Genomic DNA, 22,685 nt, shown 5'->3' on the forward strand with positions numbered 1-22,685 from the left:
TCACTACCTTCCTGAAGACAAACAATGTATACGAAATGCTTCAGTCTGGTTTTAGACCCCATCCTAGCACTGAGACTGCACTTGTGAAGGTGGTAAATTACCTTTTAATGGCGTCAGACCGAGGCTCTGCATCTGTACTTGTGCTCCTAGACCATAGTGCTGCTTTTGATACCATCGATCACCACATTCTTTTGGAGAGATTGGAAACTCAAATTGGTCTACACAGACAAGTTCTGGCCTGGTTTAGATCTTATCTGTTGGAAAGATATCAGTTTGTCTCTGTGAATGGTTTGTCCTCTGACAAATCAACTGTACATTTTGGTGTTCCTCAAGATTCTGTTTTAGGACCACTATTGTTTTCACTATTTATTTTACCTCTTGGGGATGTCATTTGAAAACATAATGTTAACTTTCACTGCTATGCGGCTGACACACACCTGTACATTTCAAAGAAACACGGTGAAGCTCCAAAATTGCCCTCGCTAGAAGTACAGTGCCTTGCGAAAGTATTCGACCCCCTTGAACTTTGCGACCTTTTGCCACATTTCAGGCTTCAAACATAAAAATATAAAACTGTATTTTTTTGTGAAGAATCAACAACAAGTGGGACACAATCATTAAGTGGATCGACATTTATTGGATATTTTATATATTTTTTGAACAAATCAAAAACTGAAAAATTGGGCGTGCAAAATTATTCAGCCCCCTTAAGTTAATACTTTGTAGCGCCACCTTTTGCTGCGATTACAGCTGTAAGTCGCTTGGGGTATGTCTCTATCAGTTTTGCACATCGAGAGACTGACATTTTTACCCATTCCTCCTTGCAAAACAGCTCGAGCTCAGTGAGGTTGGATGGAGAGCATTTGTGAACAGAAGTTTTCAGTTCTTTCCACAGATTTTCGATTGGATTCAGGTCTGGACTTTGACTTGGCCATTCTAACACCTGGATATGTTTATTTTTGAACCATTCCGTTGTAGATTTTGCTTTATGTTTTGGATCATTCTCTTGTTGGAAGACAGATCTCCGTCCCAGTCTCAGGTCTTTTGCAGACTCCATCAGGGTTTCTTCCAGAATGGTCCTGTATTTGGCTCCATCCATCTTCCCATCAATTTTAACCATCTTCCCTGTCCCTGCTGAAGAAAAGCAGGCCCAAACCATGATGCTGCCACCACCATGTTTGACAGTGGGGATGGTGTTCAGGGTGATGAGCTGTGTTGCTTTTATGCCAAACATAACGTTTTGCATTGTTGCCAAAAAGTTCAATTTTGGTTTCATCTGACCAGAGCACCTTCTTCCACATGTTTGGTGTGTCTCCCAGGTGGCTTGTGGCAAACTTTAAACAACACTTTTTATGGATATCTTTAAGAAATGGCTTTCTTCTTGCCACTCTTCCATAAAGGCCAGATTTGTGCAATATACAACTGATTGTTGTCCTATGGACAGAGTCTCCACCTCAGCTGTAGATCTCTGCAGTTCATCCAAAGTGATCATGGGGCTCTTGGCTGCATCTCTGATCAGTCTTCTCCTTGTATGAGCTGAAAGTTTAGAGGGACGGCCAGGTCTTGGTAGATTTGCAGTGGTCTGATACTCCTTCCATTTCAATATTATCGCTTGCACAGTGCTCCTTGGGATGTTTAAAGCTTGGGAAATCTTTTTGTAGGACAGCTTTTTTCCATCTACGTAATCTGAAACTTTCTGTCTAAAAATGATGCAGAAAAATTCATCCATGCTTTTGTCACTTCTAGGTTAGACTACTGCAATGCTCTACTTTCCGGCTACCCGGAGAAAGCACTAAATAAACTTCAGTTAGTGCTAAATACGGCTGCTAGAATCCTGACTAGAACCAAAAAATGTGATCATATTACTCCAGTGCTAGCCTCCCTACACTGGCTTCCCGTCAAAGCAAGGGCTGATTTCAAGGTTTTACTGCTAACCTACAAAGCATTACATGGGCTTGCTCCTACCTATCTCTCTGATTTGGTCTTGCCGTACATACCTACACGTACGCTACGGTCACAAGACGCAGGCCTCCTAATTGTCCCTAGAATTTCTAAGCAAACAGCTGGAGGCAGGGCTTTCTCCTATAGAGCTCAATTTTTATGGAATGGTCTGCCTACCCATGTGAGAGACGCAAACTCGGTCTCAACCTTTAAGTCTTTACTGAAGACTCATCTCTTCAGTGGGTCATATGACTGAGTGTAGTCTGGCCCAGGAGTGTGAAGGTGAACGGAAAGGCTCTGGAGCAACGAACCACCCTTGCTGTCTCTGCCTGGCCGGTTCCCCTCTTTCCACTGGGATTCTCTGCCTCTAACCCTATAACGGGCTGAGTCACTGGCTTACTAGGGCTCTTTCATACCATCACTAGGAGGGGTGCGTCACTTGAGTGGGTTGAGTCACTGATGTGATCTTCCTGTCTGGGTTGGCGCCCCCCCTTGGGTTGTGCCGTGGCGGAGATCTTTGTGGGCTATACTCGGCCTTGTCTCAGGATGGTAAGTTGGTGGTTAAAGATATCCCTCTAGTGGTGTGGGGGCTGTGCTTTGGCAATGTGGGTGGGGTTATATCATTCCTGTTTGGCCCTGTCCGGGGGTGTCATCGGATGGGGCCACAGTGTCTCCTGACCCCTCCTGTCTCAGCCTCCAGTATTTATGCTCTGCAGTAGTTTATGTGTTGGGGGGCTAGGGTCAGTCTCTTATATCTGGAGTACTTCTGCTGTCCTATCCAGTGTCCTGTGTGAATTTAAGTATGCTCTCTCTAATTCTCTCTTTCTTTCTCTCGCTCGGAGGACCTGAGCCCTAGGACCATGCCTCAGGACTACCTGACATGATGACTCCTTGCTGTCCCCAGTCCACCTGGCCGTGCTGCTGCTCCAGTTTCAATTGTTCTGCCTGTGATTATTATTATTTGACCATGCTGGTCATTTATGAACATTTGAACATCTTGGCCATGTTCTGTTATAATCTCCACCCGGCACAGCCAGAAGAGGACTGGCCACTCCACATAGCCTGGTTCCTCTCTAGGTTTCTTCCTAGGGTTTGGCCTTTCAAGTGAGTTTTTCCTAGCCACCGTGCTTCTACACTGCATTGCTTGCTGTTTGGGGTTTTAGGCTGGGTTTCTGTACAGCACTTTGAGATATCAGCTGATTTACGAAGGGCTATATAAATACATTTGATTTGATTTGATTTTGGTTGCATCACTGCCTGGTACGGCAATTGCTCGGCCTCTGACCGCAAGGCACTACAGAGGGTAGTGTGTACGGCCCAGTACATCACTGGGGCTAAGCTGCCTGCCATTCAGGACCTCTACATCAGGCGATGTCAGAGGAAGGCCCTAAAAATTGTCAAAGACCCCAGCCACCCCAGTCATGGACTGTTCTCTCTACTACCGCATTGCAAGTGGTACTGGAGTGCCAAGTCTAGGACAAAAAGGCTTCTCAACAGTTTTTACCCCCAAGCCATAAGACTCTTGAACAGGTAATCCTCCCCTCTGGACCTGTCATTTTCTGAATAGATTTTCTTGTTAGAAAATATAATAATCTGGGATATTTTTGTGGGCCGAAGTTTCAGTGACACATCCAATATCTGCATTTACGGATTGAAGAAGCAGTTTAAATTCATCCACTTTGTTAATCAATGACCTTGAATTACAAACATTCAGAGTCTCTGTGGCATTTTTGGACATATTTGCGACATCACATAATTCATTTACAACTCTGAGTTCACTTGAGTGATTGTGTGTTTGAAATATTTTAGGTCTGTTACCTTCTATTATTTAGTATTTTCCTATGTCTGCCCTTACCTGCTGTAGTCCCTCTCATCTGGCTTCTTGCGCGCATCATCCCAAAGCACTGACGTTTGTCTCGGATATGCCTTGCGTTTTTTGTAAATTCATAGAAAATGTGTTGAATATTGCACAACGTTTGTACAATCCATCGTTATCAAAGTCATGCTTAATCGTTTAAAAAAGCAAGGGAAAGTATGCAGTGCGACAACAACAAAAAACTATAAAAAAAACTAATATTTCAAACATTGTAACACATGTTACTCTCGAGCGGCTGCCTGGAAGTGCAGCCTGGTTGGATGCCAATAGCGGGACAGAGTTGGTTAGGGTTGGTATAGGGTTGGTATAGGCTGGTTACTGTTTAGTAAGGGTTTGGTTAGGTGTTGTCCACTCCAAAGGGGACACTGGGCGTTGGTTGGGGTTGGTCTAGGTTGGTTAAGGTTTGGTTAAGGTATGGTTAGGGGTTGTCCACTCCAAATGGGACATTAGGAGTTGGTTGGGGTTGGTGTCGGCTGGTTAAGGTTTGTTTATGGGTTGTCCACTCTACAGGATAAAGTGGGAATTGGTTTGGGTTGGTGTAGGCTGCTGGTTAGGGTTTGGTCTGGGTTTGATTAGAGGCTGTCCCTTCCACAGGGGAAAGTGGTAATTGGTTGTGGATGGTGTAGGCTGGTTAGGGTTTGTTTTTCGTTTGTGCACACCACAGGAGAAAATGGTAATTGATTGGGTTGGTGTAGGTGTAGGTTGGTTAGGGTTTGGTTATGGATTTTCCACTCCACAGGGAACAGTGGGAGTCGGTGCCTTACCTTCTTATACCTGGGATTGGGGAGCTGTTCCACAGCAAACATAAACCAGGACCATGTCGAGAGATAGGAGTGCATGCAAGAGAGTAAGGTGGAGGAAGAGAAACATAAACCAGGACCATGTCGAGAGATAGGAGTGCATGCAAGAGAGTAAGGTGGAGGAAGAGAAACATAAACCAGGACCATGTCGAGAGATAGGAGTGCATGCAAGAGAGTAAGGTGGAGGAAAGAAACATAAACCAGGACCATGTCGAGAGATAGGAGTGCATGCAAGAGAGTAAGGTGGAGGAAGAGAAACATAAACCAGGACCATGTCGAGAGATAAGTGCATGCAAGAGAGTAAGGTGGAGGAAGAGAAACATAAACCAGGACCATGTCGAGAGATAGGAGTGCATGCAAGAGAGTAAGGTGGAGGAAGAGAAACATAAACCAGGACCATGTCGAGAGATAGAGTGCATGCAAGAGAGTAAGGTGGAGGAAGAGAAACATAAACCAGGACCATGTCGAGAGATAGGAGTGCATGCAAGAGAGTAAGGTGGAGGAAGAGAAACATAAACCAGGACCATGTCGAGAGATAGGAGTGCATGCAAGAGAGTAAGGTGGAGGAAGAGAAACATAAACCAGGACCATGTCGAGAGATAGGAGTGCATGCAAGAGAGTAAGGTGGAGGAAGAGAAACATAAACCAGGACCATGTCGAGAGATAGGAGTGCATGCAAGAGAGTGGAGGAAGGTGGACCATGGAAGAGAAACATAAACCAGGAGAGAGATAGGAGTGCATGCAAGAGAGTAAGGTGGAGGAAGAGAAACATAAACCAGGACCATGTCGAGAGATAGGAGTGCATGCAAGAGAGTAAGGTGGAGGAAGAGAAACATAAACCAGGACCATGTCGAGAGATAGGAGTGCATGCAAGAGAGTAAGGTGGAGGAAGAGAAACATAAACCAGGACCATGTCGAGAGATAGGAGTGCATGCAAGAGAGTAAGGTGGAGGAAGAGAAACATAAACCAGGACCATGTCGAGAGATAGGAGTGCATGCAAGAGAGTAAGGTGGAGGAAGAGAAACATAAACCAGGACCATGTCGAGAGATAGGAGTGCATGCAAGAGAGTAAGGTGGAGGAAGAGAAACATAAACCAGGACCATGTCGAGAGATAGGAGTGCATGCAAGAGAGTAAGGTGGAGGAAGAGAAACATAAAAGGACCATGTCGAGAGACTTTAGAGTAAGGTGGAGGAAGAGAAACATAACAGCATGAAGACTTTGAGGAAAGAGAAAACAAAGCATGCCTTTGAGGGGGAGTGGAAAGACAGAGAGTATTGTCTGAACTTTTAAAACAAAAACTACAAAGCAAATGAAAATGCTTGAGTTTGGAAACATTTTTAAAATAATAACCAAGATGGAATTTGAAAAGTGTGTTACAATTAAATTAAATGAAAGTTTGTATTTCATGGTGAGTTGCTAGAAAGTTTACAGTTTTGAAACATTGCTGCCTTGGAACTCATTGTTAGGGATTAAGTTGGCTTTGTTAAGGTTCTTTTAATAAACATTTCCAAATCCTGTTTTACAACAAAAGTTTGAGATAGAATGTGCCACTCATATAATTCGGTCAGTGAGTCACATACTACTACATTACTGTTGCACCAAAGGCTAAACAAATAATGAGAATGAGTATCGTTACATAAAAAACTACCACATTAATATTGTGCCTGGAGGTTCAATTAAACATCCATTTTTGCCAAGTTTAACACTTCGGTAATGAGCTGCTCCAAATCCAATGCTGTCCCAAAGTGTAGGAGTTGGGGCAGGGGATAAACAGTTCCCCTATAGAGCTCTAACAGTCCAAATGCATGGGTATAGGGCAGAGAAAATAAGGACATTTACTGCCTTGCAACCAGTTCCTTCCTCATGCTATACAACTCATGAAACCCAGAATCAATTGGTAACATTACATCTCATCCGTGTTTAAACCATATGGGCAGATTTGTATATTGCTCAGTTGATTTTGAAATAGATCATAAACTAGTTGTAGAAAAGGTCAATTCCAAAACAGAATTTCTGCTCAACGTATGCAGTTTTTTTTTGTTTAGGTGAAAACTCAAATGTTGTACTGACCCATTTACGAGACTTGGCAAACAGTTTTGTTAAGGTTGCCTTAGCAAATGGAGGCCCATTCACTCAACAGAGTCATTTTCCCAGCATCAGAAGTCTAGAGGTGTATAGGTCTGACATCATTGAGCAGGGCCCTTCTCTTAGCAAGTGACCTAGCTGCTATCACTAACTAATTTGAGTGACCCTTCCAGCGCTGTCACCTTCGAAGTACCCAAAGGTCACAGACAGGTGACTTTAATTGCGTTAGGCGGGGGTGTGTGGTGTGTGTGTGTATGTTTGACATGTTGAGTCAAATTGGGGTCGTGCATACTGCAGTAGGCGGACAAGCATGCAATCTCTGTGATTCATTCTAATGGAGTCTGGGAGACATTCAGTACATTTACATTACATTTACATTTAAGTCATTTAGCAGACGCTCTTATCCAGAGCGACTTACAAATTGGTGCATTCACCTTATGACATCCAGTGGGACAGTCACTTAACAATAGTGCATCTAAAACTTAGGGGGGGTGAGAGGGATTACTTATCCTATCCTAGGTATTCCTTAAAGAGGTGGGGTTTCAGGTGTCTCCGGAAGGTGGTGATTGACTCCGCTGTCCTGGCGTCGTGAGGGAGTTTGTTCCACCATTGGGGGGCCAGGGCAGCGAACAGTTTTGACTGGGCTGAGCGGGAGCTGTACTTCCTCAGTGGTAGGGAGGCGAGCAGGCCAGAGGTGGATGAACGCAGTGCTCTTGTTTGGGTGTAGGGCCTGATCAGAGCCTGGAGGTACTGAGGTGCCATTCCCCTCACAGCTCCGTAGGCAAGCACCATGGTCTTGTAGCGGATGCGAGCTTCAACTGGAAGCCAGTGGAGAGAACGGAGGAGCGGGGTGACGTGAGAGAACTTGGGAAGGTTGAACACCAGACGGGCTGCGGCGTTCTGGATGAGTTGAAGGGGTTTAATGGCACAGGCAGGGAGCCCAGCCAACAGCGAGTTGCAGTAATCCAGACGGGAGATAACAAGTGCCTGGATTAGGACCTGCGCCGTACAACAATCATTAGTCCAAACAGTTGCAAAACTGAGTGTTTGGCAACTAATTCAGGTAGGTCCCTCCTGATTTTGTTCCATTTGTTTCCATTTAAGAAAAGTTTTGCAATAGAATGCGCCCCAGATTAATTCCGGGGGGGGGGGGTCACCTCATGTGGGTCATGGGAGAATATTAATTAATATATTATTAATATATAAGTCACAGCCATAATACTGCAGATTGAAGCATGAACATTGCTGTCGGCATTCCACTGAATCAGCAGTCAAAGCCACCTATCTAAGATCACGTTAGAGTTGTAATGTGACATGGGAGCTCTCCTTTGCCATTGCCTCCATCATGGCTTCTAAGAGAGAAAATACACAAAGTCAAAAAAATGTAACTATTTTAGATAGCTATGGTCTCACAGGATGAGGAGTATGTTATGCGTAACAACTCACCATAAACATACTGCACACTAGCTTCACTAGAAGCATGTGTGAGTGAGTGAGTGAGTGAGTGAGTGAGTGAGTGAGTGAGTGAGTGAGTGAGTGAGTGAGTGTGTGTGTGTGTGTGTGTGTGTGTGTGTGTGTGTGTGTGTGTGTGTGTTAGCAATATTGTATCATCAATGCTCAATCCATCTTGGTTGAATCATTTTACAGATAAGGGATAACATCGTTAATACGTTTTATGTGCCTCTTAGACTAACAGGTTTCTTAATGTGCATTATGGCTAGGACTGAAGTATGTGTCTCCAGTTCCATTGAAACAGCATATGAAGTCAATATTGCCTGCAACATCTTAGGCTCTCCGTCAAGCTATAATTAATTCAGGCACATCAAAACAAAGCTCACATCTATCACAGCTATCAGAAAATACAAGGTCAGAGAGTTTGTGACATTGGTCACCTGTGCTTCTCTGGCAATGCTTGTTATGGTGAGGACAACTAAAGACGTCAAAGAGTGGAGACCATCATTGCTGTCAATGCTGATAGTTACAGTCCAGATAAAATTGGTTAAAATGTCGTCGCACAACCTATCTTTGATATGATGAAGCATTTTTGGCTCTGTATTTCTGCTACAACAAACAGACACATGCAACAGCCGCGAGACCGCATGACAGGTGGCACGTCAACTTTGCATTAGAAGATAGACAGCAGCCTCTCTACGCTCTGTCAGGCTGGAGACGAAGCCTCCTCCTTCATAATGACTGGCTCTCTAAGCTTCACAATGACTCGCTAATGAACTTGGGGGAGATAAAAACAAACAAGTTATCTCCCAGTTCCAGGAGCCATGGATTATTCCGGGTAAACCACGTGGCTTGAATGGGATTCTACAGCTTTGTTTTAATTACGGCTGTGCGTGGTCCAATAACAGTTACTGAGATGGACGGGTAATTATCAGAATCCTGTCACACTGGAGAGCTGGGTACGTTCGTCGAAGGGTGGAGCTGGACCCTTCACATGTGATTGTGTTACTATGGACTCTCAATTCTCTTAAGTGGGCTCCAGGCTGTGTGGCCCCTCCCCCTCTGTGCAAATCTGAAAGCTCAGAAACTTCTGTGTCACGCCCTGGTCGAAGTATCTTGTGTTTATCTTAATGTATTGGGTCAGGCCAGGGTGTGGCATGGGTTTTTGTATGTGGTGTGTATATATTGGGATTGTAGGTAGTGGGGTGATCTAGCAAAGTCTATGGCTGTCTGGAGTGGTTCTCAATCAGAGGCAGGTGTTTATCGTTGTCTCTGATTGGGAACCATATTTAGGCAGCCATATTCTTTGAGTTTGTCGTGGGTGATTGTCCTTCGTGTCTTGATGTCCTTGTTCTGTGTGTGTGTGTGTGTGTGTGTGTGTGTGTGTGTGTGTGTGTGTGTGTGTGTGTGTGTGTGTGTGTGTGTGTGTGTGTGTGTGTGTGTGTGTGTGTGTGTGTGTGTGTGTGTGTGTGTGTGTGTGTGTGTGTGTGTGTGTGTGTGTGCACCACTTTTAGGCTGTTTTGCTTTTCGTTACGTTTATTTTTTTGTAGTGTTTATAATTGATTTGTGTTTTACGTCTTGTTCATTAAACATGGATCGCAATCTACACGCTGCATTTTGGTCCGACTCTCCTTCACACCTAGAAAACCGTTACATTCTGGGAGATTTGTTTTTTCACCGCTCCAATTATTTAAGTGAAGGAAAATCAGTTTGGCTTATTGAGATGCAGGAAAAGATAATCTCCTCTGATACACACTGGGAGAATGCAAGAGAAAGAGACCACTCCCTTCCACATTTGTCCCTCAGTCTGGCAATGGATACAGTTCAGGAGTCAACCAGTCTGCAAATAGCTGCCATCAATCAATGCAGGCTGGCCTGCCAGGGGCACCCACTCTCCTACCCACTGCCATGCCCAGTCTGTCCCCTCAGCTGCCAGCTACCCTCTGTGCTATCCAGCCATCCTGACAGGTACAGAGCTACAGGATGGAGGGCCAAGCCCTGTCAGAGGCGCTTCTTTGTCTCACTGTTACTTCAACACTTTTCAAGTAACAATCATAGGCAATAACACCACAGGACTCCGGAACTGGCTCAGGTCTCCCTTTAAGAGCACGCTGGAGTGGCTTTTGTTGACACTGAAGAGGAGGCTCTAATGTGGAAGGCATAAGTACCAAGCAGAGAAAATGAACAACGCAACCATATCATTATCAAAGTGAACTGCAATTCACTTTAGCTAATTATTGCATTTTTGGAAATCAAAACAAATCAATAAATGCCTGTCGTACAATCTGACTACTGGGTGAAATTTGGAAAAGAAATGTCTAAGTAAATACCCATGCAGTATCTTAGAATGAGTAAGAATGAACAAATATGTGCAACAATGCACGTTTTATAGTCCAGCAACATATAACACGATAACTACGGAAATAAGTATTGCCGCAGTGAACACTGACTCTTGCCAGAGAAAGCGTGGGGGATTTTTCATCATCACACAATAGTAAACTTACTTGCTCTAGGAATGGCTCAGCATTAATGGGGGGGGCGTGATGAATAGTGGAGAATCCTGAGGGGTGGTAGTGAGTTTCACACATAAAAGGTAGGCCTATGTGACCTGCGTCCCCTGTAGAGCACTAATAGCCAGCACAGCTCTGAGGATTGGGAACAATGACTTTCTATTGATTACCACCCAGCAACAAATGAAAGCCTTTATTCTAGCCTCTGTTTGATTTGAATGTACTTTTAGCCCAAGGGCCAGTCTTCCAAGTCCTTAAGAAAAGTAAAAACAAATATTGTGAATTAATCTCTAAAAGCTCTTTGCCCAGCTCTAAGTTGGGTTTTGGTGGTCTGTAGGTGGCCTTGTTTCTGCTCTGTGTGTTACGACAGTATTTGTCTTTGACCATATCCAGTTTATCATATATAGCGGCTGGTTTTTCAGAGTGGTGAATATTATGAAAAATAATTAGTATATTATTTTCGATAATTTTCTTGACAGTCGGCCATTTGAGTGCATTATGTAATTATATGGAAGACCTTTTGTAACCACATTGCAGAACCATTTGGAATGCCTTATTTTGTGCATTCTCTTTAGGTCACCAATACTTGCATTACCCCAGACGACAGAGCAGTAGTTAATTTGACTATGGATGAGAGCTTGTGAGATTTGTTTAAGTATTTGCTCTGGCATATATTTCACAATCCTTCTGAGCATACAGGAGGTGCCGATGATTTTGTTGCAGAGCTGTAAAATGTGTGATGACCAAGAGATACTGTTGTCTAGCAGCACACTTAACAGCCTAGCCTCTGAAACCTCCTCTATGGGTGTCCTGCCATCTGTCAGCTGTGAGGAGTGCAGTTTCTTCCTTCTCTTCATACATATTAGTATTGTCTTGGTTTTATTAGTACTAATTTGTTTCGGGATATCCAAGTTGAAATATTAATCATGTCAGCTTCACGATCCTTTTTTAGCTGCCCTACAAAATTGCCTGTTACATAGACAGTGGTATTGTCAGCAAACATGCCATAGAATTGGAGAGCACCAGAGAGAGATAATTTGAAGCATATAAGAAGTCCTAGGGAGCTGCCTTGTGGGACACCACAGTATACAGAATAGGCACCATTTGTGAATGTAAACTTTCTGTTGACAACATAGAACTGTAAGCATCTTAATGAGGTGTAATCAGATTAATAGTGACACAATTTAATCATTAATGTAAAAATCAGCACTAAAATCAAGAAGCAGCACACCCGGAAGTTTACCTTGGTCATGTGACCAGAGCCATTGATCTGTTAAATCAACCAGAGCTGTTGCAGTCAAGTGATCCTTAAGGTATGCATGCTGGTAGGCTGTGATAATTTTATTTTGTTCTATATACAGTTGTGGCCAAAAGTTTTGAGAGTGACACAAATATTAATTTTCACAAAGTCTGCTGCCTCTCAGTTTGTATGATGGTAATTTGCATATACTCTAGAATGTTATGAAGAGTGATCAGATTAATTGAAATTAATTGCAAAGTCCCTCTTTGCCATGCAAATGAACTGAATCCCCCAAAAACATTTCCACTGAGTGTTGACGAGGACCAGGCTGGAGATCACTCTGTCATGCTGATTGAGTTTGAATAACAGACTGGAAGCTTCAAAAGGAGGGTGGTGCTTGGAATCATTCTTCTTCCTCTGTAAACCATGGTTACCTGCAAGGAAACACGTGCCGTCATCATTGCTTTGCACAGAAAGGGCTTCACAGGCAAGGATATTGCTGCCAGTAAGATTGCACCTAAATCAACCATTTATCGGATCATCAAGAACTTCAAGGAGAGCGATTCAATTGTTGTGAAGAAGGCTTCAGGGCACTCAAGAAAGTCCAGCAAACGCCAGGACCGTCTCCTAAAGTTGATTCAGCTGCGGGATCGGGGCACCACCAGTACAAAGCTTGCTCAGGAATGGCAGCAGGCAGGTGTGAGTGCATCTGCACGCACAGTGAGGCAAAGACTTTTGGAGGATGGCCTGGTGTCAAGAAGGGCAGCAAAGAAGCCACTTCTCTCCAGGAAATACATCAGTGACAGACTGATATTCTGCAAAAGGTACAGTGATTGGACTGCTGAGGACTGGGGTAAAGTCATTTTCTCTGATGAATCCCCTTTCCGATTGTTTGGGGCATCCGGAAAAAAGCTTGTCCGGAGAAGATAAGGTGAGCGCTATACCATCAGTCCTGTGTCATGCCAACAGTAAAGCATCCTGAGACCATTCATGTGTGGGTTTGCTTCTCAGCCAAGGGAGTGGGCTCACTCACAATTTTGCCTAAGAACATAGCCATGAAAAAATAATGGTAACAATTTAGCAACTTCTCCCAACCATCCAGGAAAAGTTTGTTGACAAACAATGCCTTTTCCAGCATGATGGAGCACCTTGCCATAAGGCAAAGTGATAACTAAGTGGCTCGGGGAACAAAACATCGATATTTTGGGTCCAGGGCCAGGAAACTCCCCAGACCTTAACCCCATTGAGAACTTGTGGTCAATCCTCAAGAGGCGGGGGGACAAACAAAAACCCACAAATTCTGACAAACTCCAAGCATTGATTATGCCAGAATGGGCTGCCATCAGTCAGGATGTGGCCCAGAAGTTAATTGATAGCATGCCAGGGCAGATTGCAGAGGTCTTGAAAAAGAAAGGTCAACACTGCAAATAAAAGCCTTTGACACTTATGAAATGCTTGTAATTATACTTCAGTATTCCATAGTAACATCTGACAAAAATGAGTAAAGACACTGAAGCAGCAAACTTAGTGAAAATTAATATTTGTGTCATTCTCAAAACTTTTGGCCACGACTGTACACCCATATACAGTCACTGACAATTGCTTCCAAAATATTACTAAATGATGACAGTGGGCTAGTCTACGGTCTGATTAAAGGTTGTTTTGCCTTTTGGAATTGGACACAATTTTGCATGCTTCCATTCATTAGGAAACTTTAATTCCTTAAAAAATATGCCTAATTGCAGCTGCAATATATGGTGCTGCTAGTCAAAGACGTTTGTCAAATCAAATCAAATTGTATTTGTCACATACACATGGTTAGCAGATGTTAATGCGAGTGTAGCGAAATGCTTGTGCTTCTAGTTCCGACAATGAAGTAATAACCAACAAGTAATCTAACTAACAATTCTAAAACTACTGTCTTATACACAGTGTAAGGGGATAAAGAATATGTACATAAGGATATATGAATGAGTGATGGTACAGAGCAGCATAGGCAAGATACAGTAGATGGTATCGAGTACAGTATATACATATGAGATGAGTATGTAAACAAAGTGGCATAGTTAAAGTGGCTAGTGATACATGTATTACATAAGGATGCAGTCGATGATATAGAGATCAAGCCCAGGTGACTTGTCCTCAGGTAAGCACATTGATGCTTTGAGCACTTCATCAGTTGATACCTGTGGTAATGTGAAACTGCAGGCTTTTGATGATTTTGTCAATAGAATTAACAATGTCCCTTTCATTGACAGGATGACTCATAGGTATTCTGCCTGAGTCTGTTCACCTTATTTTCAAAATAATCTGCAAAATGATTAGCAATGTCGGCAGGTTTTGTTTTTATTTCCTCATTTACTTCCACAGTTGATTGATACTATGTGCTGGATGTGCCCAGGAGGCCTTTCACAGTATTCCAGACTGATGTGGGATTGTTTTTGCAGTCAGTGAAAGCTTTTTTTTGTACAAAATAATATTACATTCTGATGATTCAGTTACACAGCATAGTTCCGCGGGTTTCCTGTACAACATTATATCAGATTCAAATTGTGAGTTAATAGCATGACTCTTTGCCTCATATCGCTGTGTAAAAACCACACAGCTCATTGTCTATCCATGGCGATGGGCTGACCTTCACAGTTTTTCTATTATTATTTGGGCATGGCGATCAACCGTCCTTGTAAAATGTTGTGAAACATTCTACTGCATGATTTATGTTGTCTTCAAGGTAGAACAATTCCCAAGGCACATCTTTTAAGTCATCAAGACAATGTTTACAGTTCCAGTGTCTTGGAAAAGTATTCAGACAGCCTTATTCTAAAATGGATTAACAAAAAGAAAAATCCTTAGCAATCTACACACACAATACCCAATAATGACAAAGCTAAAACTGGTTTCTAGAAATGTTTGCAAATTGACTTAATTATTCAGACCCTTTGCTATGAGACTTGAAATTGAGCTCAGGTGCATCCTGTTTCCATTGATCATCCTTGAGATGTGTCTACAACTTGATTGGAGTCCACCTGTGGTAAATTCAATTGATTGGACATAATTTGGAAAGGCACACACCTGTCTATATAAGGTCCCAAAGTTGACAGTGCATGTCAGAGCAAAAACCAAGCCATTAGGTCAAAGGGCTCGGAGACAGGATTGTGTCCAGGTACATATCTGGGGAAGGGTACCAAAACATTTCTGCAGCATTGCCTTTCCTAAGAAGAAAGTGGCCTCAATCATTCTTAAATGGAAGAAGTTTGGAACCACAAATACTCTTCTGAAAGCTGGCCGCCCAGCCAAACTGAGCAATTGGGAGAGAAGGGCCTTGGTCAGGGAGTTGACCAATAACCCAATAGTCACTCTGACAGAGCTCCAGAGTTCCTCTGTGGAGATGGGAAAGTTGTCCTTCTAGAAGGTTAACTATCTCTGCAGCACTCCACCAGCACTCCTCAGTAAAAGGCACATGGCAGCCCACTTGGAGTTTGCCAAAAGGCACCTAATGACTCTCAGACCATGAGAAACAAGATTCTGTGGTCTGATGAAACCAAGATTGAACTCTTTGGCCTGAATGCCAAGCGTCAAGTCTGGAGAAAACCTGGCACCATCCCTAAAGTGAGGCACTGTGGTGGCAGCATCATGCTGTGGGGGATGTTTTTCAGCAGCAGGGACTGGGAGACTAGTCAGGATCGAGGCAAAGCTGAACGGTGCAAAGTACTGTAGAGAGAGATCCTTGATGAAAACCTGCTCCAGAGCACTCAGGACCTCAGACTGGGGCGAAGGTTCACCTGCCAACAGGACAACGACTCTAAACACACAGCCAAGACAACAAAGGAGTGGCTTTGGTCCAAGACTCTGAATGTCCTTGAGTGGGCCCATCCAGAGCCCGGACTTGAACCCGGCCGAACATCTCTGGAGGGACCTGAAAATAGCTGTGCAACAACACTCCCCATCCAACCTGACAGAACTTGAGAGGATCTGCAGAGAAGAATCGGAAAACTCCCCAAATACAGGTGTGTCAGAGGAAAATCTCAGAGAATGTATAACTCTTTATTTCATCAGAGGCATGGTCACCTACTCTATATCATCCAGGTAACTTTCCCATATATATATATATATATATATATATATATATATATATATATATATATATATATATATATTTGGTGGGGTGTGTGTACAGGCAACCATGTTCAAATGTATCTTACCTGGATGATATAGAGTAGGTGACCATGCCTCTGATGAAATAAAGAGTTATACATTCTCTGAGATTTTTCTCTGACACACCTGTATTTATATACATATATATATATATATATATATATATATATATATATTGCAACACCACCACCTTGCCACCTTGTCTGTTCCTGTCCTTTCTAATAATAGTATAACCACTGACGCTGACCTGTTCATTAGTAGTACAATTTTCCAGATGGGTTTCTGTGATTGCTAGAACATGCACGTTGTTTTATGTACCAAGTCATAGACTTCATTGATTTTATTAGGAAGGTTACACATCTTTAAATGGGCTATATACAGTCCTTTCTTCGATAATTGCAAATCAACAGAATGTGAAATTCTTGTAGATGCAGTCATTGTCTTTTTAGTGGAATGCGGGATTCACAAGTCATGGCAAAGAGGGAATGAACTAAAACAGCCAGGGGATCATTTTTGTGTCTCGGAACAGCTGGCCATTTCTGTACATTTTGTCCACAACCGGTGCAACTCGGGTTCTCCGGCCCCTGTGTACTTTCATGACAGAATATAGTACTTTCTTATGTCATGGGGAAAGTGGTCATTCATCCCATAGTTAGTTCCTTTTCATTCTCTGCCCCTGCTTTTGACCATTTCATTCTGTTTTGGAATGTTCAAAGCGCACAATAATTGTGCGAGGTCTGCCTCTGAAAGATTTCCCCATTCTATGCACCCTAAAGAAGGTGATTTTCTCCACCAAATCAGGGAGCAGTTTCATCTTTTTGGTCATAAATTCCTTCACACTATACTCTTGTCTGATATTATCTGTCTCAGAAATCCCAGAAAATAATAGATTGTCTCTCATTCCCCAAGATTGTACACCAAGCAGTGACTCCTTCCACTTTCTGAATTCCCAATAAATTGTCTCAACTACATTCCAAATGTTACATATGGTACCTTTTAAAATATTCTTTCTCCTTCAGTTTGTCTATTTCCTTTTGGATGAACTCCAAACAGGCTGTCAGTTCTGAGATGCTCTGTTGGATTGTCTCTAGCATCTCCAATTTCACAATTTTTTTTGTCGAAAGATTCCAGCACATCCCTGGCACCGTCCATGGCCTCCATGCTGAAAGAATCTCTTTAACTGGTGATGTCAAACGAACTAGGCCGGAGCCGTGACTTTTTGCGCATTGGGCGTATGACGGAGCTAGCGCGGATGCTGCCTTTGACATGTTTCATGTCCCACAGGGCCTGGTAGTGGCGGTCTATAAAGCTTTCTAGCTCCTGGGTTGACTCTGACACTTCCAGTTTTTGGTTTAAAACATTCCCTACTACACAGTGTATCCTTGTGGATGGCAACATATGTTCATAGATACAGTGGGGAGAACAAGTATTTGATACACTGCCTATTTTGCAGGTTTTCCTACTTACAAAGCATGTAGAGGTCTGTAATTTGTATCATAGGTACACTTCAACTGTGAGAGACGGAATCTAAAACAAAAATCCAGAAAATCACATTGTATGATTTTAAAGTAATTAATTTGCATTTTATTGTATGACATAAGTATTTGATCACCTACCAACCAGTTAGAATTCCGGCTCTCGCAGACCTGTTAGTTTTTCTTTAAGAAGCCCTCCTGTTCTCCACTCATTACCTGTATTAACTGCACCTGTTTTAACTCGTTACCTGTATAAAAGACACCTGTCCACACACTCAATCAAACAGACTCCAACCTCTCCACAATGGCCAAGACCAGGGAGCTGTGTAAAGACATCAGGGATAAAATTGTAGACCTGCACAAGGCTGGGATGGGCTACAGGACAATAGGCAAACAGCTTGGTGAGAAGGCAACAACTGTTGGCGCAATTATTAGAAAATGGAAGAAGTTCAAGATGACGGTCAATCACCCTCAGTCTGGGGCTCCATGCAAGATCTCACCTCGTGGGGCATCAATGATCATGAGGAAGTTGAGGGATCAGCACAGAACTACACGAAAGGACCTGGTCAATGACCTGAAGAGAGCTGGGACCACAGTCTCAAAGAAAACCATTAGTAACACACTACACCGTCATGGATTAAAATCCTGCAGCGCACGCAAGGTCCCCCTGCTCAAGCCAGCGCATGTCCAGGCCCGTCTGAAGTTTGCCAATGACCATCTGGATGATCCAGAGGAGGAATGGGAAAAGGTCATGTGGTCTGATGAGACAAAAATAGAGCTTTTTGGTCTAAACTCCACTCGCCGTGTTTGGAGGAAGAAGAAGGATGAGTACAACCCCAGGAACACCATCCCAACCGTGAAGCATGGAGGTGGAAACATCATTCTTTGGGGATGCTTTTCTGCAAAGGGGACAGGACGACTGCACCGTTTTGAGGGGAGGATGGATGGGGCCATGTATCGCGAGATCTTGGCCAACAACCTCCTTCCCTCAGTAAGAGCATTGAAGATGGGTCATGGATGGGTCTTCCAGCATGACAATGACTCGAAACACACAGCCAGGGCAACTAAGGAGTGGCTCCGTAAGAAGCATCTCAAGGTCCTGGAGTGGCCTAGCCAGTCTCCAGACCTGAACCCAATAGAAAATCTTTGGAGGGAGCTGAACGTCCGTATTGCCCAGCGACAGCCCCGAAACCTGAAGGATCTGGAGAAGGTCTGTATGGAGGAGTGGGACAAAATCCCTGCTGCAGTGTGTGCAAACCTGGTCAAGAATTACAGGAAACGTATGATCTCTGTAATTGCAAACAAAGGTTTCTGAACCAAAATTTAAGTTCTGCTTTTCTGATGTATCAAATACTTATGTCATGCAAGAAAATGCAATTTAATTACTTAAAAATCATACAATATGATTTTCTGGATTTTTGTTTTAGATTCCAGCTCTCACAGTTGAAGTGTAGCTATGATAAATATTACAGACCTCTACATGCTTTGTAAGTAGGAAAACCTGCAAAATCGGTAGAGTATCAAATACTTGTTCTGCCCAATGTACATCTATATTACTTAGATTGAGCAAACAATTGTATGTTGCACAACGAGAGAGGACCCGTACCACTGCTCACAGTCATTAGTACTATCGACCAAGATCCACTAGCTAGCGATGCTTAGCCTATCTACGCTAGCTTCGTCCAGAGTGGCTCATCATGCTTGATGGTTCGGTCTAAATAAAACAGGTGATGGATCAAACAATGTAATGAAGTGCTCTAGATAGGGAATAGGCCTCTGTTCTCTCTCCTGAGAATTCTTTGTTTTATATTATTAAAGAAAAATATAACTTTTTCTGTACACTTTGTTCTTGGCAGAAATGCTTCAATCCTGTAGTTATTTATTGCCCATGCATTTCCTGAGTGTCTATTGAGACATTGCCTTTACTTTAACATATGAATCCATGCCAGGGAAAAACACCCATCAATGTCCTCTTTTGGGAATTAAAGAACTGGAGTCTCTTTAAATGTTTTCTCGACTCCATTCAACTGCTTATCTTACCAGTCTTTTCTAGTATGTTTATTTTGCACTAAAGATAGTGCATGGAGGATGTCAAAATGTACGTGAAGCAGGTATTTTGTCTGTCACAAGTAAGTCAGAGGTGAAATTTCCCCACCACCAAAGAAAGAAAGCAGAGTTTTAAAAGGCTCTGCTGCTGCATTTGAGTATTTTGCCTTTTTTGCATGCATTCCAGTTATGTTAAGCAATGACAAGTACCCTGATGGGACCGAATACTCTTCAAACCCTCAAAACCTTGCAGAAATCCCAACAGTGAAAAAAATACAAATGTGTTTTTTTGTGTTTTAGTGAAGACCGCCCTAAAAAGTGAAGCCATCCACAAGCCCAGAGGGAGCCTCTCTAGCACTCTCTCCCAGGGAGTCTCGCTCTGATGCTAGCCCAGCTGCTGTTCCAAGGTTTTGAGAGGAAGCCCAAGGAGTTGCCTGGAGCTCTCTGGAATGGGGCTTCGCTAGTCCGCTGCCAGGTACCAGAGCAGAGGAAGCCTGCTGCCTACTATGACACCTAGGGTTTCATGTAGAGCCTTGCACTGACTGTGACAGCTGGAGCAGCTGAAATCCCAGAGGAAGTCACTAACCAAAGGCCTAATCTGGCATCTCAGATTGGCATGTTTGGTAGGGAGAAACTAGGTTGAAAGAGGGAGGTACTGCTTGAACTTAAAACCACAGATTTTCATTTTCCATTGCAAAAATAAATTATACAACATGCCCTACTGAACATGACCCCAGTGTGTTATTATTATTATTATTATTTCCTTGGGGAATAGGAGGGATTGGAACAAGAAGGGGTTATTCTCAGATCTGCCAGCTGGTTCTCTTTGAGGAGAAAAGGGTATGTGGAAGAGGGCAAAGTAAGTGTCTGACCTGGCTCTCCTTGTCTGGCACCCCCCCCAAGCAAGCCAATGTGGATCTGGCTGGGTAAATTGGACCTACTTATCCCGAAAAGACAATTACCAGCAAGGTGGAAAAGGAAAATGGCCACTTCATCTTCGAGTGGAGAGGGAAAAGATAGCAGAGGCTCTGTAACTTTTTCCCCACCTTGTTGATTTGGATGGAGACACTGTTTGTTTGGGCTGGAAAGCATGCAGTCTTCAGTAAATAATCCTGATTTCAGACATTCCTCTTGAGCCACTGCATTCAGACATCCTGTCTGGCTTATTGCAGACCAAGCCACGATACAATGGCATGCAGTAGGTCACAGGAAATCCATTTGAGATCATTAAAAAGTAAATGTCACAAAGAATTTGGGTGAGCAACAGAGGGGAAGAGATATCTGAAATGTCTACAGATGTTTCCTGCTTTGTCCTAGAGCCCAGTGAATGAGCTACTGAAACCTAAAAGTAATCTTCAAGAAGAAGCGGAGATTATTTAAACAAAACACAGTGAGGGAAAATGCTTTGAACCTCAGACATGAAGAGATTTCCCTTCTTGGGGGGATTTGAGTGTGTGGATTTGAATGTGTGCGTGCGCATGCACATGTGTTTTTGTGTGGGTTTGAGTGTGTGCGTAAGCAAGTGCATGCATGTGTGTGTTTTCCTTTGTGGGTGTGTGTGTTCGTGAGTGTGTGAGCCTGTACATGCACATGTGTTTTTGTCTGTGTTTTTGTGTGCGTGTGTTGACCTGTGTGTGTACTGCAGAGCTGCTGTAAGGACAGACTAAAGGCTTCGTTTGGATCCAGAGTAAAGTGAACAGCAACAGATGCTACCAGAAGCCTGTTGTCAGAGGAAATACCCTTCACATGACCACGGAGTGGCAAGAAGCAGAGAGCGCACACACACACCGACAGAGCCAAAACAAGCTGCCAGTGATCCCCCTGCGAGCCTCTGGTACATGTTTAGCTATGAGCCTGGAGTGTGTGTGTTTGAGACAGAGAAAGGCTATCAACCACCTTGATCAAAATATAACCATGTAGCATCATGAATGTCCGTGAAGCCTACTTTATGTTACCGTTCTAGATATCTGAAAATAGGAAAAGAGAGAGCTGCTGAGCTCTAAAAGTCCTCTTCATGTTTTATCCGACATAGGGGGGGGGGGAATTGTGGTACCATTTACAGGCTGCGCGTAAAGCAGGATAAATTGCAAACGTCTGACTATTTAACAAGAAACATATCATTTATTCCCTGTCATTATGCAAAGTTAGTTAGAGACCAGCTACCTACTATATTGCTATGTATGGATCGTAATATGTATTGCTATTGAGCCCCGGACCTAGGTACTTAAATGGAATTGCTGCAGTGACTACTAAGCAATACAAATGTGAGTATCAATACTACATCTGCTATTTCGACGAAGCATTACGAAAAGATTATAGTTTAAACTTGACAACAGCTTAATAGCACAGATTGGTAATGAATTAACAACTGATATAACGTATTAATCTATGAGATGTTGATCAATGCTTAGGGTGGTTCTGGTTGTGTGTGTGTGTGTTTTACATTGGTTAACCCTAAACCATGGAAACAATTTCCCATTGAATGACAAACATCATGAATGCTCACCTTGGCTTTGTTGATGGTACAGTGCAAAGCGTTGTTTTCCTGGTCATACAGTAAACTGAAGTCCAGGGTCCCCAATGTAGCTTAAGGAGAGAGAGAGAAACATGTTTTAATCAGATATCAGAGCAGAGACGGCTTCAACAACATGCTACACACTATGAGAGAGAGAGAGAGAGAGAGAGAGAGAGAGAGAGAGAAATCAGACGACAGAGTGCCTTCAACTGCTTGCTTCAAACACACCACAACTGTGTTTAACCTCACTTCATATAGGCCTGTTTGCCAATAAAGAGTAAAAAAAATGTAATGCCTGATCTACTCCATAGGGTCCATCTGGAGTATAAACTCTTCCAAATGTTTCATTAACTACAGGATCATACAAAATAATAATTTCATTATCCCTATAAAGGCCTGTTCCACAGCATGGCCCAACACCTGAAACAGCATTACATTGTGCCACTTCCTGTCAGAGAGACCGTTAGTCCGAGACCTTGATACCGCCTGTGTTTGTCTTCTCGCTGGCATCTGGAGGGTGCATTAAGTTCAATAAACATTGCAGCACGTTTGAACATGGAGGTTGTGTGTGTGCGTGATGCTACGTA

General features: G+C 43.1%; 1 protein-coding gene across 1 annotated transcript in view; it reads right to left on the reverse strand.

Annotated features, from left to right (window-relative positions):
• Positions 1–22,685, reverse strand: part of LOC124013046 (double C2-like domain-containing protein beta) — a 152,075-nt gene that overhangs the window by 68,837 nt on the left and 60,553 nt on the right. Inside the window, exon 2 of the mRNA XM_046327168.1 lies at positions 22,090–22,169. Coding sequence (XP_046183124.1) covers positions 22,090–22,169 — 80 coding nt within the window. The remainder of the gene's footprint in view (positions 1–22,089; positions 22,170–22,685) is intronic.

This window comes from Oncorhynchus gorbuscha, linkage group LG02 (genome assembly GCF_021184085.1).
Source record: "Oncorhynchus gorbuscha isolate QuinsamMale2020 ecotype Even-year linkage group LG02, OgorEven_v1.0, whole genome shotgun sequence".
Classification (NCBI taxonomy): Eukaryota; Metazoa; Chordata; class Actinopteri; order Salmoniformes; family Salmonidae; genus Oncorhynchus; species Oncorhynchus gorbuscha.